We start from the raw sequence: 22,333 nt of genomic DNA on the forward strand, positions 1-22,333 counted from the left end.
CACGTTCCTCTATGTCGTTTTTATACGCATAATCGCCTTCATGGTAATATTTCCAAAGTTTGTGGAATGAAAATGCAGCAGAGAGTAGGTCGTTTTTAAGGTAATGTTATGCAGAGCACTGCAGACTAAACCTACACAGGCTCCTAAAGCTGCCCTCACAGCCTGCATCAAATACTCTGAAGGTGGAATCGACCCTTGTTGAGAGTTGATGTTTTTGCAGGCTTTAGTTTGTGGATCTTGCATCCTCCATTCTCTCACCTGTCACCAGTCCAGAGGTGCATTCTTCCCATGATGTTCAAAGTTATTAAAACAGATTAAGCTTTTGAATTAAACTATTTCAGAATTAATTTAATAATAATAATAATAATAATAATTATTATTATTATTGTTATTACTATTACCAGTTACTGACTATAGCACATTATGGACCGAGTTGTTCCCAACTCAACAGAAGTTGAACGGAATGTTTCAACCACTGCGCCGCCACCACACCGCATCAACCACTTCGATCTCCACTGCTTAAAAAATGCAAAATAAATAAAATAAAATAAAATAAAATAAAATAAAATAAAATAATTTAACAGTAGGTTATCTGCAACTGCCAAATTCAATCCCTGGTTCAGTTCTGACAGTTCATGTAGGATGGCTAACCTTATAAAAAAAAAAATAAAAAGAAATAAAAAGAATAAATAAAAAAATATAAATTCCTGTCAAAATGTGATTCTGAATGTATGTTGATTCTTATCAAGTTTTAAATAATAATCATCTTAAATCATGCGGGACGGCCATTTATATCACCGGGCCATACGTTGAGCTTGTTTGTTCAACTAAAAAAGTAATATGATTGTTTTGGATTTGGAGGAGAGAAAATCAGAATTATCTCATATCAACTTAAGTTACTGTAAAATCTGTAACCCTTGTATGTTGAGATATTTGCAATTGGTGTCCAGTGACACCTGTAGGATCATGTGTTACAAAGTACCAGTTTAATAATTTATTTAGAAATTGTACACCTCTTTTACATTTTCTGTCCTGTAATTCGGGCAATATCACAGACTAAAGTGGAATACATATGAGACTGTACTTGCATGGCGCGTTTTGTATCTCCTTAAACAATTTGCGCATCGCCCTCCCTCGTCACTTAAATACAGGCTGAGTGGCCGAACGAGCATTTCTTGTAAAGGAAGACTTTTCCTCGAGAAAGAGTCAAAAAAATAAAATTGTTTTCTCAAATGTGAAGAGCGCGCAAAATACAAATCTAAAAAGGAAATTGGTAGATCAACAGTAAAGTCGACTGCAACATCAAATAAAGAGATACTGGTCACACACAAACACGCCGAGATAGAAAAAAAGGCACTAGCTCATATTTGGATTTAGGCAGTAATTTCCTCATCTGAATACATTACCCATAATTTTGGCAAGATGGTGGCAATTACGCATCTAATTGACCGAGACCCTTTTTATGTAAAATAAGGTTTTCAGTGCATAGCGCAAAGGTGATTACAGAAACCCACCTGCACATGCTCAATATGCATACGTTTTGTTTTTTTTTAAATGGATCACCTATTTTTATATAATGTTTAATTGAATATAAAACATATTAATTAAAAATTGCTCCGCACAACCTCCGGAGATTTGCTAATCGCTTACAGAAAATAAGTCAAAGCAAATGTCCTGAAATGTAAGGAATATTCTCCATTTATTTCACAACATGGTTCAGCAATACAATATCAAAACGTCGTTTTTACTGTACAAACGAGAAGCCGTTATGAGGAATCCCCGCGCCTCATTAAATATATACATTTACATATTTTGTACACCAGTGTAGTCGATATTTTTGCCGCCCCCTCCCTGTTCTAAAGACACAAATTAGACTAAATTAGGAGACTCACACTTGTGCTTGAAAGACGTGTCCGTGTGGGGGGGAACAAGAGTGAGAATTACTAAAACTAAACATAAAGCTACATGGATATTTTTTTTTTACAGGTAACAGTGTCTTGATTGTCCCTCGTCAAGCGTAAAACAAAAAGACGAAAAAATAATAATTCTACCAGAGCCTCATCAAGAATAGATGGCATGTATGTTTCTCGTGTGGTAGTGGGTTCACTCATTCACAGCACACCGTCAGTGTATTGCACATCATTGCATTATCACTTCTGGAAATGAAAATTAAATCAAATTAGTGTGATAAGTAGGACCGCCAGTTTTTTGTAATCAAATCAATTTTTTTCTTTTCTTTTCTTTTTTTTTTTGTTTGTTTTAACATCACACAGAGTTAACCTGTCCAGCAACAGTCACGGTATAAAAATAGGAAAAAAAGACAATCAGGCAGTGAGAGCAGGTGGACTCCTGAGGTGATAATAACAATAATAATAATAATAATAATAATAATGAACATGTGATTTCAATTGTCAGATCATGTGTAAACGGTACCCTTGGAAAATGAGACAATATACTTTCCATATAGGCTCTAGGTCCATGTAGGCCTGACAGTGGCAGTCTCTCTTTTTTTCTTCATTCACGCAGTTGTATAAAAATATTTTAATTTTTTTTTTTTTTTTTTTTTTTTTTAATTAATATGTTGATTAAGTAAATAAACAACGAGTTGTGCCGCAAAACTCAAACCGGTCTGAGCAGCGGCACAGATGTGACGATGGGATGGGAGTAGTAGACGCCGGGGTGCGGGAAGGTGAGCAGTGGCTGGCTCACGGGCACGTTGGCACCGGCGCCTGCGCTCTCAGAAGCCGAGTTCTCGTGGTAGAGGATGGGCACCCGGACTATCCTCTGCGCGGCGGCGTGACTCAAGTTGGCGGCCTCCAGCTCCGCGGCCAGTTGCCTTTTCCACTTGTTCCTTCTGTTCTGAAACCAGATCTTCACCTGGGTCTCAGTCAGATGGAGGGACGCGGCCAGGCCGGCGCGCTCCGAGCTGCTCAGGTAGCGCTTCATGTCGAAGGTGGACTCCAGCTGGAACACTTGGCTCCGGGAGAAAACCGTGCGCGTCTTCTTCTTGCGACACGGTTTCTTGTCATCGTCCCTCTTCTTCCACTCCTCCAGCTCGTCTTTTTTGGCCTCTTCCGTGTCGCTCTCCTCCAGGATGATCTCGTCGCTGCTTCTGTTGTTGTTGTGCTCGTCTTCCTCGTCGTCATCTTTGGTGTCTGGCTCGGATTTGAGCACCAGGTCAGGGGAGTCTCTGTCGGTGCCCGAGGTTGGAGAGGAGTCTCTGGCTCCTGGTTTCTCGGTGACTGAAATGGGAACACATGCAAGGAGACGTGGTCATAAACACTGTGGTCTGTTTTTTTTTTTTTTTGTTTTTTTATTACAGCCTGTTGATGCTGGACAGTCATGGAGCTTAAGGAAAACTAAAATGGTAATAAATAGTCCCAGGTAAAAAGGTTTAAACATAAACCATGTTGCAAGTTATGACCAATGGCGCCGCGTTTAAGTATTCAAATTGTCAACAGTACCCCAATAAACATGATCACATTTTAGTATCTCAAATAAAATATGCAAATATGTATACCCGTCCTGAGTTTATTTAATCAATGTATGTTTCTAGGTCAGTGCCCTAGCTAAACAAGCTTTAAAATAACCACCCTTTTTCTTTGCACTAAGGTATGACATTGCCATTCTTATCAGTTTTAAATCCCATGTGAATAAATCAGAAAAACCGGCAGGTAAAAAGGTCGTCACTGTCCAAGCCTCAGGGGTAAGATGTCAAATCAAAAGCACGCTGCGCATCGTCATGCTCATCCAATGATTTGATGTTGTCTACTTCGTTTTATGCACAGTGTGTTACTTTATTGATCTATTATCGTGGCATAAGAAAATAGGCCTTCGTGGGTGGCGAGGTTTTAAATCATAACCTGCTCTGTGGTGATACTATGCCTGTAATATTCACATATCACAAAAACGCACAAACTCCACTTTTATATGTGATGAAACTCCGAGGAGGAAGTTCAGTGACATGTTGCTGTGAGGATATTATGTATCACAGAACACACGGAGTTCTTGGTCTCATTGTTAATTTATATATATATATGTGTGTGTAAATCACAATGTGGTCCCTATCTATTGGGAATTTTAAAGCTGACAGTTTCCTTACCTTCGGTTCTGTGTAGATGGGCGGCTGAGGTCAAGGTGTAAGGGTACCACCACGCCGAGGTGCGCTCCAAGTAGTGAGCCGGCAAACTGAACCTCTGTGCGGGCAGGTCAAAGCGTGGAAAGTTGAATTCCCCGACCTGGGAAAGAGAAAATCCTCCCTCCAAGGCCGCCTTTGTGGCGGCCAGCACGGGCTTGGGCTTAGACGGTTTGCTATCACAGTTCAGCAGGTTCTTGATGAAGAAAGGAGAGTCCTTGGCCGAAGCGCACGTCTCTTGCGTTGTCTCTGGCATCGCTGGTTGTGGTCTGAGCGCAGACAACCAGGGAAGCAGGAATTAAAAAAAAAAAAAAAAAAAAAAAAAAAAAATCAAAACGCAAAGCTGACTTACGGACCCGTCGATGTCCTCCTGCCTAGGAGGAGTTGCTGTTTTATTCTACTCGGAAACTCGATTTCACACCCGGAGAGCGCGCAAATACACGCGTCTTCCTAGACTAGAAAATTAATAAAATAAAGCGCTCGAGTGTTAAAAAATTTTACAAACATGGAAACGTCTCATCCAGGGCTGTTCCGTCAAAACGCAAACTGTGTCCACCGTGTCAGTCAGTCTGGCGTCTGATGCTAATGATGAAATAAAAATGTCATCCAAGTTAAATGCGGAAAGTATAGGCGATTGGGCATGTACAATGGCAAATGGGATTAAGGGAGAGACGGCGAGAGGAGAGAGAGAGACAGAGAGAGAAAGAGAGCGAGCGAGAGAGAGAGAGAGGGGGAGAGAGAGAGAGTCCTCCCTCTCTGGCTGCAGGCTGTGTGCTCTCGCCTGTTATTGGTCTCATAGTCCAATTAGCGACAAATGAACACAAGGCTGTTACCGCCAAAAAAGAGGAGGGTTTGCACCAGAACAAGAAGCTCCTGACACAACTAACAGATCGACAGCAGGGAGTTGTTTTAATTTAATGGCACATTTTCAACCCCTTTCATAAAATCTAGTAGGCTTGATATTATTTTTTTAAATGTGCATGTACAATGATCACCTATAATGTTCCCTATATTTGAAGGAAATAAAAAAAGGCCATGGGCCTTTACTTAAACCTTTCTTCAGATATTGCTATTTACTGTTTCGTTACTGTTACGTTAAATAAAATGTTAATTATGTAAAGAGAAATCCTGCAATGAGAGTGTGAGGTATAATAACAACAACTCAAAACTTCTGATATTGCGCAAAGTGATTAAATTGAACTGAAATTGAGAAAGGTTCAGAATTAAAAAAAAAAAAAACAAAAAAAAAAACAGAATGAATCCCTGCGAAGACGGAGTCGTTAATATTCCTGAATTCACAAAACAATATTAAATGTCACCGTAACAGTGTACGGTGACAATGCCAGAACTGTAATCGTTAAACAGTCCCCGATTTTAGCTTCCCAGACGCCCAATATGAAAAAAGGCCCGAGATCAGGCTGCAGCTACTCAACGTGTCACCAATGGGCGATTAGATTCATATTTCTAATTCATTGATTTTCAGCGAGGGCCACTTCCACAATGTCTGCGGGTCGCACAGTCATTTTTCCCCTCCCTAATCGATTTCGTTAATTCTTCCCTCAGATTGCACTCTTTGTAAATGTGCTATGTATATTCACTCATTGATATTAATTGACTTGTTTAAAAAAAGAAAAATAAATGGCTCGTTGGTTGGAAGCTGGCGCAGAAGAAGAACGGAGAGACAGCGACCTCTGTGGGCCGCGAGGCGAAAATGCATGTGGAGTAATGAAGCTTTTGGATTGTGGCGACAACGACGTCATCAAAGCGTCATATCATAGGAACTCGAGTCTAATTTGGCAACAAAAGATGGTCACTATTACACAAGACAACGCAATTTTGAATTTAGAGTAAACATTAGACTTCTCGTTAAGATTAGGTGCTGGCATATAGTTATTTTGGTCCACTTTAAAATAAGTCTCCAGGGAATAAACACAGGTCACAACACTTTCTTGCAAAGTGAATAAAACAAGTTAGTGTGGTGCTAAAAACAGTAGAACATAACAGAGGTGCATTCAGTCAGTTGCGTCATCACCTTTTCCCTAAAAACATTAATTAGGGATGTGATGTGAAAATATGAGAACGGAGTGAGTGACACGGTAAAGGTGCTGCACTGTGTACCATGGTTCTTGTTTGGTTTTTTCCACCATCAGCATAGTACACACACTGCCAGTCACATAAATTACATTTATATATTAGGATGCTAAGTAGATATCCGTTACTGTGATGTAATTATAGCTAATATACTCATAATATATGCATATTTACTTCTAAAAATGAATATCTCTCAATTATACATACAGAATCACATATATTAATGATCTATAGTCATATATATGTTACATATAACTGTATAAACAATTACTTTGATATAATAAACAATATATAATTCTTATATATATATGCTTTAATATTACATAAATAACTACTATGCTATATATATATATATATATATATATATATATATATATATTATATATATATATATATATATATATATATATGTATATATTATATTATATATATAATTTTGCATATGTTCATATCCCTAAAGACGATTTGGATGGAAGCTCCGGAAGCTCTGATCCCGATGAATTGGCACTAAACGTACGCAAAGCTCCTGGAAACTACTTTATGGTGTGGACATTGCAAAATTCACGAACAGTTTACTATTTCCTTACTATCATCTTTCATACATAATGCGCATTTTTGTATACTCCTGTAATATAACAACTGTCGTTACAGAGTTTACTGCCTCTGTGCTCCTATGTTTATACTTCTAACAGTTTCTTTATGAGTGTCGTATACCCACTAAACTTTGAACTCTGGCTCCATCCCTTCTTTCCATCGTTGACCAGTCTCCCGTGTATCATGCTCCATTAAGAATCATGTACCCTTGTTTGTATCACACTGGATTGCGCAGTATTTGTTTAATCGAGACGTGTGTAAGAATTAATCTGCTTACTTCTGCTGCTCTCCTCCGCTCTCCTCTGTCCCACCTTCCTCTTTTTGACCAGCCTCAAGAAGATGGGTCCCCCAATATGAACTGGATTCTGCTCAAGGTTTCTTGTTCTGGGGTTTCCGGCTCTGGTTTCTGTAATCTGTTTTAAGACAATATGAAATGTTATTAATGCTACATACACACACATATATATACACACACATACACACACATATATATATATATATATATATATATATATAAGAAATAAAACTGAACAATTTACCAATTTTCTAACCCACAATATAAATAATATTTGTCAGTAAAGTAGAACTGAGACTCCAGTCAAAGTGTACGATCCATTATTATTTAAAAACCTGGATAGCATTGTTTTTAATAGCCATTTATCATAATGGAACAGAGATAATTCCACGGCCCAGTAATGTTTACAGCACTAATAATGCTCTCGCACTATAACGGCTTAGAAAGAGCACTGCTTGAAAAGAAAGAGTACAAACTAAGATCCTGTAGTCTTCACTGTAATATTATGCATTGATTACAAAAATGCAGTAGACACTGCCCAGAGGCCATATAGGCCTTCTGAACGCTCCATAAGTCTATTTTTGTTACTCCTCGGGTAGGTTACTATGACTTTTATATTATTTATTTCAAAGCGCCCAGATATTGATTATTTCACAAGGAAAAATGACAAATGGCAGGAGGGAATGACACGGTCAGCAGGTTCTATTAGAGAAATGATAGTGTTGCTCGTGGTTTGTTAAAAGGTCCAGTTTAGATACTTTATAGGTTTACATCCATCATCGCCTAATGACCTATTTGATGAAAAACACGCGCTCTGGTGACAACAGCCCTGTGCAGCCAACTTTGCTTTGTAATTGCTCCCATATTAAATATAGATTTTTGTTTTGATATCTTGTGAGAATTCCTTTCTGTGGGTCAAAATTGTGATAAAGGACATGGATGCAATGGCAAGAAAGAAAAAGACTGGAAAGAGAACGGGGAAAAACAGGCGGGTTGACAGTGGAACTGTGAATTTGTTGTTTTGACTTTTGAGTAAATTGAATAAAGTCTGCCACTATAAATGTCACAGCAGTAAAAGTGTAAATAAGCAAAATGAACTTTAAGCTTAAAAAGTATTTTGTATTTTTTTCATAATGTCCATAAAAAAATTATTGCTAATGCATTACTGCACATTTTACCATTGTAGTTGGTTGAGGTGAAGCAAATTTTAAAACTGCTTTGATTTTAATTTTACTTAAGCACGTTTTTTTCGTCTGTTTTTTTTTTAAACTGCTGTCATCTCCTTTAATGTAAGAAATAAAAATCTTAAAACCAAAAACCCTGATGAACGCAGTCAATGATGGAAAAGGTATATGAATCTTTTACTTACGTTACAGAGCTTATCTACTGTAATTAATATGTGATAGTAAAAATACTCGGTAAGATGGTAAAAGTTTTATTGGGAAAATATACTTGAAGTATAAAAGCAAGAGGTAAAATGTTGTGGAAAAATACTTAAAGCTTTGAAAAAATTAACTATTTACTTAAGTTGTGAAATAAATGTTAAATGCAAAAAGTACAACATCTTTCTCTGATTTGTCACAGATCAGTTATGAGTTTGTGTACTTGTAGTGTTATTATTAGTAGTAGTATATATAGTCTGTTACGACAATCTACCCATAGACTAACAGTAAAAGTATATATGTGTAGTATGTAAACACAGATGTTAGCTGATGAAACCCTACCCATGCATGTAACCTTTATTAACATCCTGTTCTTTTTCGGTATGAGAAACGGAAGAAGAGTTTAGCACAGAATGTTGTCGGGCGAGATCTTGGTGTCAATCTGCACCCACACAGACGGCAGCATTTATCACTTCAACCCGTCCACCCTGCGTCCTTCTTGCACTTTTAACTGTTGGAACGAGCCATTAAACAAACGAAGGCCACTGCGAGAGATTGCTTAGATTTAAGTATTGCATTTAACTTGTAAAGGAATTGCTGGCCGTCCGCTGACCCGGCAAGCTTTAATTGGGATTGTGCAGGTATTGATTGTAAGTGGCCAGGCGAGTCTTGAGTTACAGCCTGATTAGCTTTTACTCGGCCCCTTGCACTAGCCAGTCGAAGGAGCTCGATGTCGTCCAGCTGCCACTTGACTGGGAGGAATCTTGTTACTTCCTGTGTAAACAGGAAACAACATGTATTTAAGATGAGGACGACAGCTCTTCTGGGAAATATAAGCGGCACGTGAGGTTGTGATATTCGACGCATGTCCACTCTGTTTAAGAAATAGTCAGAAAAGATGTTGCCTGGAATGTATCATACATACAGTAGATGGTGGGCATATTGCAGATAAATTCTCATTTTTATCTCTCCTCCTCATGTTTTATCTACATCTTATCCCCCCTCTTCTCTTTCTTTATTGTTTCTCAGCAGAGATGATGACCTCTGTAAGGTTTAGATGGAAACAGTCACAGGAATGATGTAGCCCTTTTTCTCCATTATGAGCAGCTTCAGCCGAGCCCTCCAGGCGTTCTCACGTCCATCCTCGGTACCTACAAAAAACTCTGCCCTGGATTGTCAGCTTTTACCCAGCCTGCCTGTATGTGTCATTACAACTCGGTAATCTGGAGAGGGTAGCAGAAAAGTTCTCATCAGTGTCAGCCTGAGATATAGATATGGGCTGGGTAACAAATGGCCAAATGCACAGGCAGCAGAGCAGACCATCAATAAAGCAATTTCTTGTGTCATAACAGCCACGCTTTTCCTAAAGCCAACCTCTCAAAACTTTTCCCTCTGCAAATCGCTGCAGCCCTACCATTAGAGTCCTGCCTTGTGAATTTAATGGATTCCGTACAAATAATATTCCACCATAATGGAAAAGGTTGAAGTCACTGAAGACAGATGAAGTCATAAACACGTATAATTGAGAATCAAAGACCGATAAATTTTAAACTGCTATCCATTTTCTCTTTTTAGATGATGATCTATGTCAGCACGGCTGCAGGAAAATGGAAGAGATTATGGGGGAAAATTATAACAATAAATTTTCTAAACATACACCTTGATTATGCTTCGATTTTTTGGAAGGGTAGAGGGTGAGGGAGGGGCGGGGGGTTAGAAAGAAAGCTGGGATTGCTGAAAGCTTGCCGGCTAAATGGCACCATAAAATAGGTTCCCTGCTCTTTTGCCTGCAGAGCGTAGGCATGCCTGGAGGTGTGATTTTCCCCCGTCTAAATGGGGGAAATGAATTGTGTAATTTATTGCAAACGTGCACACAGTGAGATTAGATCAGCATATCCCATCAAAGGAACAACAATCAATCAGCCTCTAGTTAACAGCTTGAAACACATAAACCAGGGCACCTAATGGCTTTCCAATTTAACAGATTGATAGACTTATCCGGTCCTAAGGGATGAATTAAGAAAACCGGGTACTTTCACACAGGCACTGGCACTTTTGACAGGACCTTTTCCACCCTCTAGCTTACTTGCCATCTTTACTTCTGAATATAGAGATAAGGTTAACCTGGAAATAAAGAGAAAGTCGGTTTTCCTCTCTTTTCTTTTTTTCCCCCCCATTCAGTTTGAGAAAGCAGCTCAGCAGCTGATTTGTTATTCAGATGAGGCAGGAGTGGAAGTGTGTCAGATGTGGAGAATGGGCTCATTTTAATGACCTGATTATCGCGGGTCATTTGGAACTGTGAAATCAGGGGAGCTATTCAAAGCCACTTAACAATATCTAAATGTGACCCGGGCGACCCATTCAACCAAGAATGTAGTTTAAAAAAAAAAAAAAAGGGAACTTGTTTGTTTCATATCTTATTAATCACATAATGGAGTGTCAAAAAAAAAAAAAATTGTCAAGGACTAGTTTGATATTTTAGAAAATGTGCTTATTCCCCTTCTTGCTGAGAATTAAATGAGCAGATTTACTCTGGTTGGTTAAATTAGCTTAGCATGAAGACTGCTTGCTTATACACTGGGTGACAACCACACTGTAACTTCTAAATGGCATCATTTCAAACAGTGATTTAGATTTGAAACTGACAATTTGTTCAGCCCCATTCAGAGACACGTTCAACAAAGGTTAACTGTTGGCTACCAACCCAGAGCCTTGACCCAGAGAACTTGTGTAATGCACACTCAGCGTCACTATATTATCTTGTCCTCTTTCACGGAGACAGCTGATCTCTCTGTGCCACTGCATAATTGAGGAGCTGTTGCTATCAAGGTTGTGATCCTGAAAGGGATGAGAAAGTGTTACCCTAGAACCCAACCAGACGACCTGAGGAGCGGACCGCGAGCGAGCAGCAGCACCGCGGACAGGGTGCACCCATAGGCCAGAGATGGCCGACAGTCTCAGCATAGCCTCAATCCCTCAGACGGCCTCTGAAGCAAGAGGCCCGTCACATATACATGTAACTGATGTGTGCGCTCCAGTGTAACGTGACAGAAATCCACATTAAAGAGTCACCAGATCTCCTCGGCAGAATGAAGTATGAGCAGGGCCGGGGTCAGTTTCGTCTCGTCTCGGACGCTTCAGAAAATGGATTGAGATTCAGCTCACGGCTTGGGAATAGGGCAGAATTGATTACTGATAGATCAATAAATTGGGCAACGAATAAGAGCCCATTACTAACCAATCAAAACTAATAGCACTTTAACTGCCTCTTTGTTTTCTGCTTTTCCATCAGCTTAGAGGAAAACCTGCTGCTACGTGGCAGGCAGCAGGATCAATGTTTCCAAACCGAGGAGGAAAACAGAGGAAAAAATGGTAAATGGTTTTGTTTTGATATAGCGCCTTTCTAACTATTGCACTTTACAGTCACAGACACATTTAACCATTCGCTCACACAAGCACCCTCATTTACTACTATTTATACTATTAAACCAAACAAGAATCCTCTAGGTCAAAGAGCAAAGAAAAAAAAAGTGTTTTCCTACTTAACGCTAAATCTTATATCCGCCCTGTGGACACTACTTTGCTGACCCCCTGTCCTGTTTGGTCTGTGAGGAGCACATGATTACAAAGAGCGCCCAAATACGACTGCCTCCCTTCTCCTCATGACAGACAGTAATTGGTGTTTGTTTGCTCTCTTTCCTCCCTCTCTTGTGTCGTGGGGTGGTAAAGACTGCTATTACTGTCAGCTGATTAGTGTGTTCCCTGCGCCTCTTCCAGCAGCTGTCAGGACTGCCTAATAAGAGGAAACTTGAGCACAGACAAATTAGGCCGGCACACGCAGACACGCAGACATGGATTCGACCATACAGGGTGAATGTGCGGTAGAAACATTGATGCTTTTGATGAATTTATTCGTCAAATATTTAGTCGTACAGCTAAAGACAGAAGTCTGTGAATGGCCAACTTTGTTAACAGCAGATTGAGGAAATCTCTGCATTGTTATATCAACACAATGCCATCTGTGTGCAAGCCCATCGGACAACAGTGGGATAACCTGGAACGCAAATTGTGAGCCAGACAGTGCTCCTTAGCTCTTGTGGCTTAATAGGAGTAAATTCCTGCAGCCAAGTACCAAAATCTTGCTCATCACATGCACGTATGGGTGTGATGTGAAGCACACATGTAACCAGCCTCATTCCTCGGATGTGACGAAGTTGTCAGGCTACTTGCTCCTAGAAATGTAAGAGGAAGTTGAGAGCACGGAGCAGGAACAGACTCACCCTGGAGTCTTACTGTCAATTCTTCACCAATGTTCTTTTTACTCCGTTATTCTGCAAAGATATATGTAAATGTATTTAGTTCTTTATTTATTTGTGAAGTAGAAATTGAATTTTCCATATTAAAGCGTAAAGAGGTAAAAATCCCCTGACATGAAAAAAAGAGAAAAGTAAACCGGGAAAGGAAAATGCAGCTATAGTGACCTAAATCAAGTGGAAAAAGTACTAAGTTCAAACTAACCTGACAATTTTAATTAAAAATTGCAATGGTGAAATTTGCAAAGAAGACATAAGGCTAAATTAAAAACATTCGTAATTTACACAGACAAGAAAAATGAATATACAAAAACATATAAGATCCTTTTATATGGACCTTAGAAACTATAGGCTATGAAATGCTCCCAAACACAAAATTAAACACAACTCCCGTGTCATATCATTATTTTCCTTCCTGTTAACTAAAAATGGGATACATGAGGGACCAACGCCAGTCCTTAATGGCTCTCTCAAAATTGCTCTTTTAATACATCAAGCATTCACAGCAACCCCTTGGCAACTCCATCTTCCTCACATCTTAACGCACCCCAAAGTCCTCAGGGCACCCAGGAAAATTAACCATTTAATAGCAATAAATAACAGAGTCTGACTCAAGGGGACTTCAAATCACTCTCTCTCTCTCTCCCTCCCTCACAGACACACAAACAAAGGGTCGCCTCACATACTGGATCTGCTTAACTCATAACAGTCCAATCAAATGTTTTATGACCAAGTCAGTGTGCCACGTGTAAAGCACAATGTTTCTCCATTTACTTAAACAGCGACCTAATAGGAAATTGATATTTTATAAAAATGCAGGTTATTCGGAAGGAATAATTAGTATTTAGGTCAAGCAAATTACATACAAGAAATAAACTAAAAGTGGAGACATCAATATAACCAGGTCGACATGAGTAAATCAAATACTAAATTCACACACTTATATAAACACACACACACACACGTATACGCACACACACGACGATACAACGTGTCAAATAAATGTGTGAATTTAGTCTTTCATTTTGATACAAAATGTGTGAAATGCATCACTGGTGTATTGTGCAACATAAAATGTACACAGGGAGTGTTTTTTTTTTCCATCATGAGCAGTTTTAAGTAAGAATAATTCTCTCACTTTTACATAACAACAACAGGGAAGGACTGCAATGCTGTATTTGTGTATTACAGAATTACTACTTATACTTCAGTGAATGATTTGATGCTCTGACCACCTAAAGGAATTTATATGCTGATTCTGTGCCATTTTAGGCTTTTGCCCAGGTCTCGGGGCATTTATTTTTCCTGTCAATGACATTTCCATTAATACCTTTTACTTCTCTCCTTGTTTTCTCCTTTTTCCTCCTCTTTAACAGTGTGTACGATCACCGGGCCTAGTATTAGTCAAAATGGAACATTGATTATTTGTAAAAACATAAGTGCAAATCAAATCAACATTGCACTGCACTACATTGGGACGGATGAGAGCTGCCTACCTGTGCACATGCAGGAAAAGGGGGCAGTTATTGACCAATTGATTTGATGTGAAGGGGGGGCATTCTTTTTCCCCACAGTGGAAAGACCTTGACTGTAAGGCGAGCAATCACTCCACCACCTTACCTCCAACTACAACGCCGGCTAATACCCAACTGTGTCCTCAATCTCCACTCCAACGGGCCCAAGTATGCAACTTTTCCGTCAGCACCGTTATGTATTTGGCTTTCTATTTCACTTTAATAGGGGAGAAATTGGCAACATATTCTTTTACAGCCCCCTGGCACCATTAGAAAGCCTGCTGTCATTTAGATTATTTATGAAAAACTATTTCATGCTTACTTACATTTGCCACTTATTTTCCCCCAGTGTGACCTGCAGCAGATTTAGTTCCATTTTGAAAGCCTTAAAGCCAATTCTTTATGTCTGCAGGTCAGCCTTCTCGATTGAGTCGAGATTGAAATACCAGTGTGCGGAGGGAAAGGTATGGCAAGAAGAAACCAATAGTCTTTTATTGTGTAGGGGGCTACGGTAAAGAGAAAAGGAAGGGGGGATAGTGAAAGAGGTGAAACGATAGAGGGGTAAGAGCAGGGGGAAAGGGGGGTTACGTTGGAGACACCTGCAGAAATAAGAGGCAACACACAAAAGTGGAGGAATGAATGGCACACAAACATCCAGCTGCTGGAGAGCCGCAAAGACAACAAAGAGCAGAGAAGAACTGAGTCAGCAAATTGGCGTAGAAAGTAAAAACAGAAAAGACATAAAAAAAAAGAAAGTGGCCTTAAATCTGCAAGATTTTATATTTCATCCAAAAACATGTCAAGTACCATTCTTCGCACAGTGTTTTACAAGGACTACAATGATAAACCCTGCTGGGGTGTTTTGTTTGTGATTTTTCCCCACGTTTCCAGAATCTATACTCATACTCTTGCGTGTAGAGGAAAATTGGTAATCTTTGTCTTTCAACATATCAAATAAATCTAAATAAACTTCCCCACTAAGAAGCTCGACAGGCCAGGACAAAGCAGTCACACTCCCCTTGAAGCACACATCTATACTCATAATCACATACTGTATGAGATAGGGTCTTTCACTCCCCATTGAACACACACACACACAAGCTCACTTTTGATCTGGGTTTGGCCTGGGCTTTATACAGTGACCTTAATAAACTGCGGCGTGGTTGGGCAGGTTTGTCACTGTCACAGGTAAATGATGTAATTAATGAGGGTGTAGTGGAGTGGATGGGAGCTGGGCTGTTAGCTTTTAAACACCTCTCCAGCTGACTGGGTTTGGGGAGGCCCAGCTGGACAAAGCCAGAGGATCGATTAAGGGTCAGGGGTCAGTCAACCCACCCATTATGGCCCAAGTAACTCCCATCATCGTCGGGCTAACGATCCCTGCAGGAGGGCCAGCGATGGAGCCTCTGCAGGGAAAGGAAGCAGCTTCTGATTTTTCCAAGCTGGGGCTGGTGTGGCATCTTGAACTGAACCCGGGCTATTTGAGATTGTATATTCTACTACCGAGAAAAGGTTGGTCAGGTTATTGGATCACGTAGGTGATGATGTCAAATATTTCTTACAGTGTCCAAGCATTGTCAAGCACAGAGCTCATGTGTTGGTATTACAGCTTGTACAAAATTATATTTATTAAAAATCAAACTAAATGAATCCACCCATAGATTAAGACCAGAACCAAAACTGTACATCTGCAGTGATGACCTCTAGCTAAAAAGTACAAAGAGAACAGCAAGGGAGCATAGCAAATAGTTTCTGTTCAGACTGGTTTGATCAATAACTGTAAGCCTATTGATTGAACTCGTTATGTTACATTTTTTGTAATGATGAACCCTGTCAGATCTAGTGGTCGTAAGGTAGATCCTTGATTTATTACCCCTATTTATTGAAACAATGCAGTTCAAAATCAGAGACACCCTCTTAGCCAGAGTACTTTATCCTTTGTCCAACTGTAAACCATAACAGTAAATACACAAAATATTTTTTTTCCCCCTCCACCAAATACTTTTATCACTGTTATCAAAATGTTCTTGTGAAACATTATATTTGTCTACTAATGCACTGTTAATACCCATAAAAGTAACACCAAAGAATGTCTTGTAAAGGAGTAAAATGTTCTAATATATAGTATATAACGTATAGTGTCATATAAAGTATATATATTATGTTTTTTTAGTTAAAATACTGTTTTAGAATATTCCAAAACAAAGTTTTCTACCATTATGTTTTTTCCCACCTTTTCCCATATCTGTTGGTTTTTGTTTTTTTATCTTGACCGAAGAAAATCCATATTTATTTTGCGATACGATAAATAAGAATTTTAAGAGTCTGCCAAGAGACAGGCTGAAGCCTCATTAATCTAAACCTTCCTTCCCATTAGGACTGTCCATTTTAGACCACTCCACTATGCAGACTCAATAGCCACCCCAGCAGATCTATACAGAACAAAAAACTCAACAGATAATTTCAAGCATACCTCACATGTCTTGATGTGAGATTTTTTTTTATTTTTTTTTATCCCGTAGATGCCCCTAGGAATACCGTGGCCAGTTTTGTTCATGATGTTGATACATTATTAATAATACAGCGGGGGGCATGGGAAATCGTTGCTAGCCAGATTGCGTTTGATCAATATCCTCAAAGGGCAGAAGCCTCATTAATCTAAAACTTCCCTCACATTAGCACGAACGTCCAATTCAGACTGCTCTTTACTCAGACTCAATAGCTACTCCAACAGATCAAGGAATAGTGGGAGCAATTTTTTAATGATAGAGATTCAGATCATTGTGACGATCCTAATTTGTAAAGAAAAATGTTTTACAAAACATCCCTATGTTGTTAGATACTAACAACATAGATACAGGATTTTAAACAGAATCGTTTCTGTCCTAATTTAGTTGATGTATTGGAAGTTCATTAATCTACTGTAGCACCTTTCAACGACAAAGCAACGCAAACTAATGACATAATGTCTAAGACAATAAATAAAAGAAAAATGCACATGAACTGTATATTAAATTAATAATAGTAAAAACAATGTAAAAACAATTAATTAGTCAAGATAAAAAAAAAAAATCTGAAACAGTTTGTTCAAAACAGTTTGTTTTCCTTAACTGCTTATGCCGTAGAGGGTCTTTGGGGGGAACAAACGAACCTAACGAGTTCATTGGACAGTGGGAGGAAGCCGGAGTACCCAAAGAGAACCCATGCAGACACAGGGAGAACATGCAGACTCCACACAGAAAGGCTATCTGCTGCCCCTGAAACAATTCTGATATCAAATTAATAACTGAAGCAAAAAAATTCCAAACATGCAGGATCCGCTGCGTGTCCATGTGACAGCTAACCAGGTGCAGTGTTACTTGGCAGGATATGAAAATGTACCTTTTTTTCATTTCATAGACCAAACAATCAATTGTTAGACCAAAGCACCGCCATTGTAATCACTAAAAATAAATACAAGCTGTTGACATAAATAAGGGATAAAGATCCTGGTTCCGTTTTAGTCAGAGCTATGAAAATGATGGCTAAGATCATGTGAGCAGCGAGGCAAACATTTTAAGAGTTGATACTCCACATGTTACCCATTGCTGTTTAAGGATGTGCCAGTGGATGCACTATATTATCTCGCCATGGACAGGCTAATCCATTACGAGCCTTCTTGCGGCACGAGTGAAATGCTCGTATTAGGGCAACTGTGCGTTCAGAGGCATCATTCAGGACGATGAGCTATAGCCAGAGAGTGACAAGCTAGAAAAATGTCCCCACTTTTCAGGCTGTACAAATGACGTTTGGCCACGATAACTCACAACTGGACACTTCATTTCAAGATGGGAGCTAGCCGGCCAGTCAAAAGCTATTATACCATCTTCTTTATTTGTGGCCCATGGTTTTGGTAGTGGGACCATCAAATAAATACTGCTAAAATGCCACTTCAGTCAAAAATATTGGCCAATTCTTTTTCTGTCGTGACTGGGTCCGGATGGCAACCTGTTTCTGATGGCATAAACCTTTAAGGGTCAGGTGGTCGCATGGTAGGCATCCATCAGACCCAACAACACCATGAGTTAATGTTAGATACATATGCAAACGAATGACCAATGCTTCTGATCCCTTGCAGCCATTTTCAAATAGTCAAATTAATTGATTACCAATTTATCACTGGGGAATTGCTTGCTTAGAGGAATAATCAGTCACCGATAGAGAAGAAATAGCTATGAATACATTTCAGGGATGACAATCTTTGAGGAGTAATAGAATAATTTGTCACATGTGACAGTCTATTTGATTGTTCTCGATATTTCAGCCTGGTGGAATATTGGACAGAATCAGTGTGGGTTGTCAGAGCCAGGCTGAGGTGTGTGTGAATTCGTTGAGTGGTGCTTGAATGCGGTAATAAGGCAGTCAGAAGAACACACTTAGACTTCCTGAGGTGACAGCAGCTTTACTGCGCATCGCCTCATAAAGTCCCATCATATCTGTTCACCAGGATTATCAAATGGGTGTTTGGTGAGTGTGTGTGTGTGTGTGTGTGTGTGTGTGTGTGTGTGTGTGTGTGTGTGTGTGTGTGTGTGTGTGTGTGTGTGTGTGAGAGGGAGAGAGAATAAGTGAACAACCTCAATTGTGTCTATGTGTGAGGGAAATGACATCAGAGCACAAAATAAATAAATAAATAAAAAATCTGCATGAAAAATGAACGGATCCTGGCTGATGGTAGAAACAGTGCGGAATTACAAAGATCTGAGCTTTTTATAAGAAAAATAAGCCCATCCTCCCACAGTGAAGGGAACCATTTCTCTTTTTGTTCCTATTCCCTCCTGAAGCAGCTGTGGTCAAACTTAGGTCAATAAAATGTCTGTCTGTCCATTGAGTTGCTACATCTATCAAAAGATGAAAGTTTGTCTTTAAAGGAGAGATAGAATTCAGCGAGGGGAGAGAGGGACCTTTCTGTGAGGCACGCAGGAAATTAATCAAGGAAATGGGTTTTTTGGTGTGCCTATATCACATCTAATCTATCCTTTGTCCACATGTAGCCGGCTCCAAGCCTCACCAATCAAGAGCGACACGCTGGTTTTATGAAAAGCCACTTGTTCCCTGCATAATTGGGGGGTCTCACTGCTGAGTTAAATGGGAGGAGGAGGTGGAGGGAGGGGCAGTCTTGTTTGCCCATGTAAAGTGTGATCCAGATAATAGCATTCTCATCAAAGGCGGCAATTACATTCATTACAACGGCGCAAGGCGCGCCTGCAAGGAAATTAAGTGGTGAGAGGAAAGAAAAGCTTAATATATACCTCCTTTATCCTCTCCCCCACCTCTCAGTTCTTTTTCAAATGCTCCACGTGGAGCGGGAGACCTCAAGAAAGAAACAGTCTCAGTCGAAGAAGAATAAATCTCGTCAAAGTCCCCCTTCACCTTTCTGCCTCCGAGAGGCTCCCGTCTATCGTTACTATGGCTGCACTTGTCTAGGATTAAAAAGCTTTTCCACAAGGGTGATCTCTAATGCAGCTTTTACACAAGCCCAACAAATGACACCACGTCTTAAAAACCTGCTTAAGACCTTCTGTAAATTAAATTCCAATTTCATTCAGGAAAGGAAGAGCAAATTAATTGTCTTGTGTGGCGTTAAACCACAAACAGCCCGTAAATCAAGCGGTTAAGAGGCGATGGGAACCTTTTCATTCAGGCCGTTTAAATGTGAATCAGAGCAAGTGGATAACACTGCAACCTTCTCAAAGGCAGGTGTTGTCCCAGAGCCCATTCTGCGTGAGGCGGTGTGTATATTCAAACTCACTTATATAATTTAGATAAGTCTTGAAAAGGTTTGGAGTTCAAGTCAGACCTTTAGAAAATTTTAAGTATATGAGCAAAAAATTAGACGACTTGGATAATTATGTTTGATTTAGAATCTATTTGATACTGTGTAATAAAACTAATACAAATACCTGAAAATAACTTTCAAACACCATTTTCTACATTGACTATAGAAGGTCACACACCGAGTGTAAATGCAAGCCCAAAAGAAGCTGCATTACAATATCACCAGTTGTCAGCAACATGAACGCCCCTCCACTGCTTCACACGTCATAAGTAGAAAATTACATTCGACATATTATTTTCCTTGAGTATTTTTAGGCTACTTTTAGACACGCTGATTCCAACTCCATGAAATACTAGATGCAAGATTACTGTTCCACTAATTCACATGGCAGGAATATCAAAGAAAACTACTGAAACAAATGAGAGCGCAAAGAAGTGCACACTTTGTCTTCTCGTGCCGACAAATTATTGTAGCTACATGTAAATTATTCAACGGGATCAGGCCCCAGTGGAAACCTGATCATAATTAAATTGCAATAAAATAACATTAGTGTGGACAGGCTGTTAGAAGGTGGTGTAATTGGCTACTCCGGTGGTCATGGTTCAAATGATGGGGTTGACTGTCATGTCCTCCACTGGTCCAGGGACAGGATGCTCACGCGACTCACCAGCACTGTACTGTGAGCTTTCCATGTCTGTACACCGTGACCTGTTTCATCTTGGTGAGTGAGTCTCAATGACTTATGAGCGATGCTAGCCTACATATTCTTAAACTGCATCCTGCCTGTGTCATTTACAATTGTGTATCCAAACTGCATGTGGCTTATTAGAAAGCACCCATTTCACCACTGGAGCATGTGCGCCATCTAGTGGCTAAATTGGTACACTGCGCTTACATGATGCCAGGCAGGAGCACAGGAGCAGGTGTGCGTGCAGGATCACTTGAACCTGTCAAGAAATGTTAAAACAATACATTAAAATACACCTACACGGCAGCAGAGAAACGCTAATACACAAACCAAGCTACTAATCATAGCAGAGACAAGTCTTGCTAACCGAGTGTCTCCTGTTGCAAAGTAAAGGGTTCATTAGCAACAGGTTTACATTACTGCTGTAATACTGTTGTCCTGTCAGTAGCAGTTGTAATTCAGTAAAAGGATACAGTGGTCTCACTCTACTTGGCTATTTATCTTCTTCTCCTCACTGGCTTTCCTGCAACTTTGACACAAATGGGGCAACGCGATCTTCACCGAGCACTCACTGGTAAATTATTGATTGTGATGAAACATGAATGAGTCAATAGCTTTTGAAAGTATTACAATTGTTGTGCCTCATTTGCCACTTGAGTATAATTGAAAGCTGCATGTCTGAAAGTGTGCCGTGTCGTGGACGTGAATGGGCAGGCTATCGATTGACTTCATTAGCTTGTGGCATGAGATGGGTGTTTAAATAAATGCGTTTATTTATTTACTCGTTTTACAAATTAGGAAGCCATGAAAGCATTATTTTTCCATTGCTAATCTAGTCTAAGATGCTTTAAATGTAGATGCTGTGCTTCTGGTGCAGTGCCGAGACAGAAATTCACTTTTAGGCCCTAAAAAATGCCTGTAAAGCTGTTCACTAATCACACTTTAAGAGACACGTTTGCTGCCTCAATATTAATGTTAAATTAAACGTGTAAAGGAAAATATACAACATTTTGACGCCGCTTGCATATGCTGAAAAAAGTGTGTATTTTCTGTGCTTTATCGGCTAGGTACATGGAGTTTGTTGGCAAATGTTTGGAAAGCACCGCTTACCAAATTACAGTTATTTTTAAAACGTGAATTTAAAATCCAAATGGTCTTGCTCCCTTGACAACGAATAGTTGGCCTTAAACTGGAGAAGGCTTACGCAGACATTTGTATTTGTAAATATAATACGTTGTCTGTGATAAAGTATCTTACCTCATTCTGAGCCGACTCACAAAAAACAACATTTGCGGTCTTTCAGAGGCATTAAACCAGCCAGCAGTTGAGTCGTCAGATCATGTTGTACTTAACAAATGTTTAATAGCCATATTTTACCGGGTTTCACACGATATTAGCAGGTGTTTTAATTTGTATTTTAACTGAAGTTGTTACAACAACAGTTTTAGCCTTGCTAGTGGGAACCTAAACTTTTTCCGACGGAAAGTTGTTGTTGCGGTCGGACTG

General features: G+C 39.6%; 1 protein-coding gene across 2 annotated transcripts; it reads right to left on the reverse strand.

Annotated features, from left to right (window-relative positions):
* Positions 1 to 1,682: 1,682 nt before the first annotated feature.
* Positions 1,683 to 22,264, reverse strand: hmx3a (H6 family homeobox 3a). Of its 2 annotated transcripts, XM_047603640.1 has the most exons (5): positions 22,085 to 22,264; positions 21,035 to 21,086; positions 7,098 to 7,233; positions 4,103 to 4,404; positions 1,683 to 3,242 (listed from the first exon to the last, which is right to left on the reverse strand). In XM_047603640.1, the coding sequence occupies exons 4-5, from the start codon at positions 4,389 to 4,391 to the stop codon at positions 2,620 to 2,622; spliced, it is 912 nt and encodes a 303-aa protein (XP_047459596.1). In that variant the 5' UTR covers positions 4,392 to 4,404; positions 7,098 to 7,233; positions 21,035 to 21,086; positions 22,085 to 22,264; the 3' UTR covers positions 1,683 to 2,619. The 2 variants fall into 2 exon arrangements, with proteins under 2 accessions (XP_047459596.1, XP_047459597.1); XM_047603641.1 differs by lacking the exons at positions 7,098 to 7,233; positions 21,035 to 21,086; positions 22,085 to 22,264 and adding an exon at positions 4,488 to 4,793.
* Between the last annotated feature and the right edge of the window lie 69 nt (positions 22,265 to 22,333).

This window comes from Mugil cephalus, chromosome 13 (assembly GCF_022458985.1).
Source record: "Mugil cephalus isolate CIBA_MC_2020 chromosome 13, CIBA_Mcephalus_1.1, whole genome shotgun sequence".
NCBI classification, from domain to species: domain Eukaryota; kingdom Metazoa; phylum Chordata; class Actinopteri; order Mugiliformes; family Mugilidae; genus Mugil; species Mugil cephalus.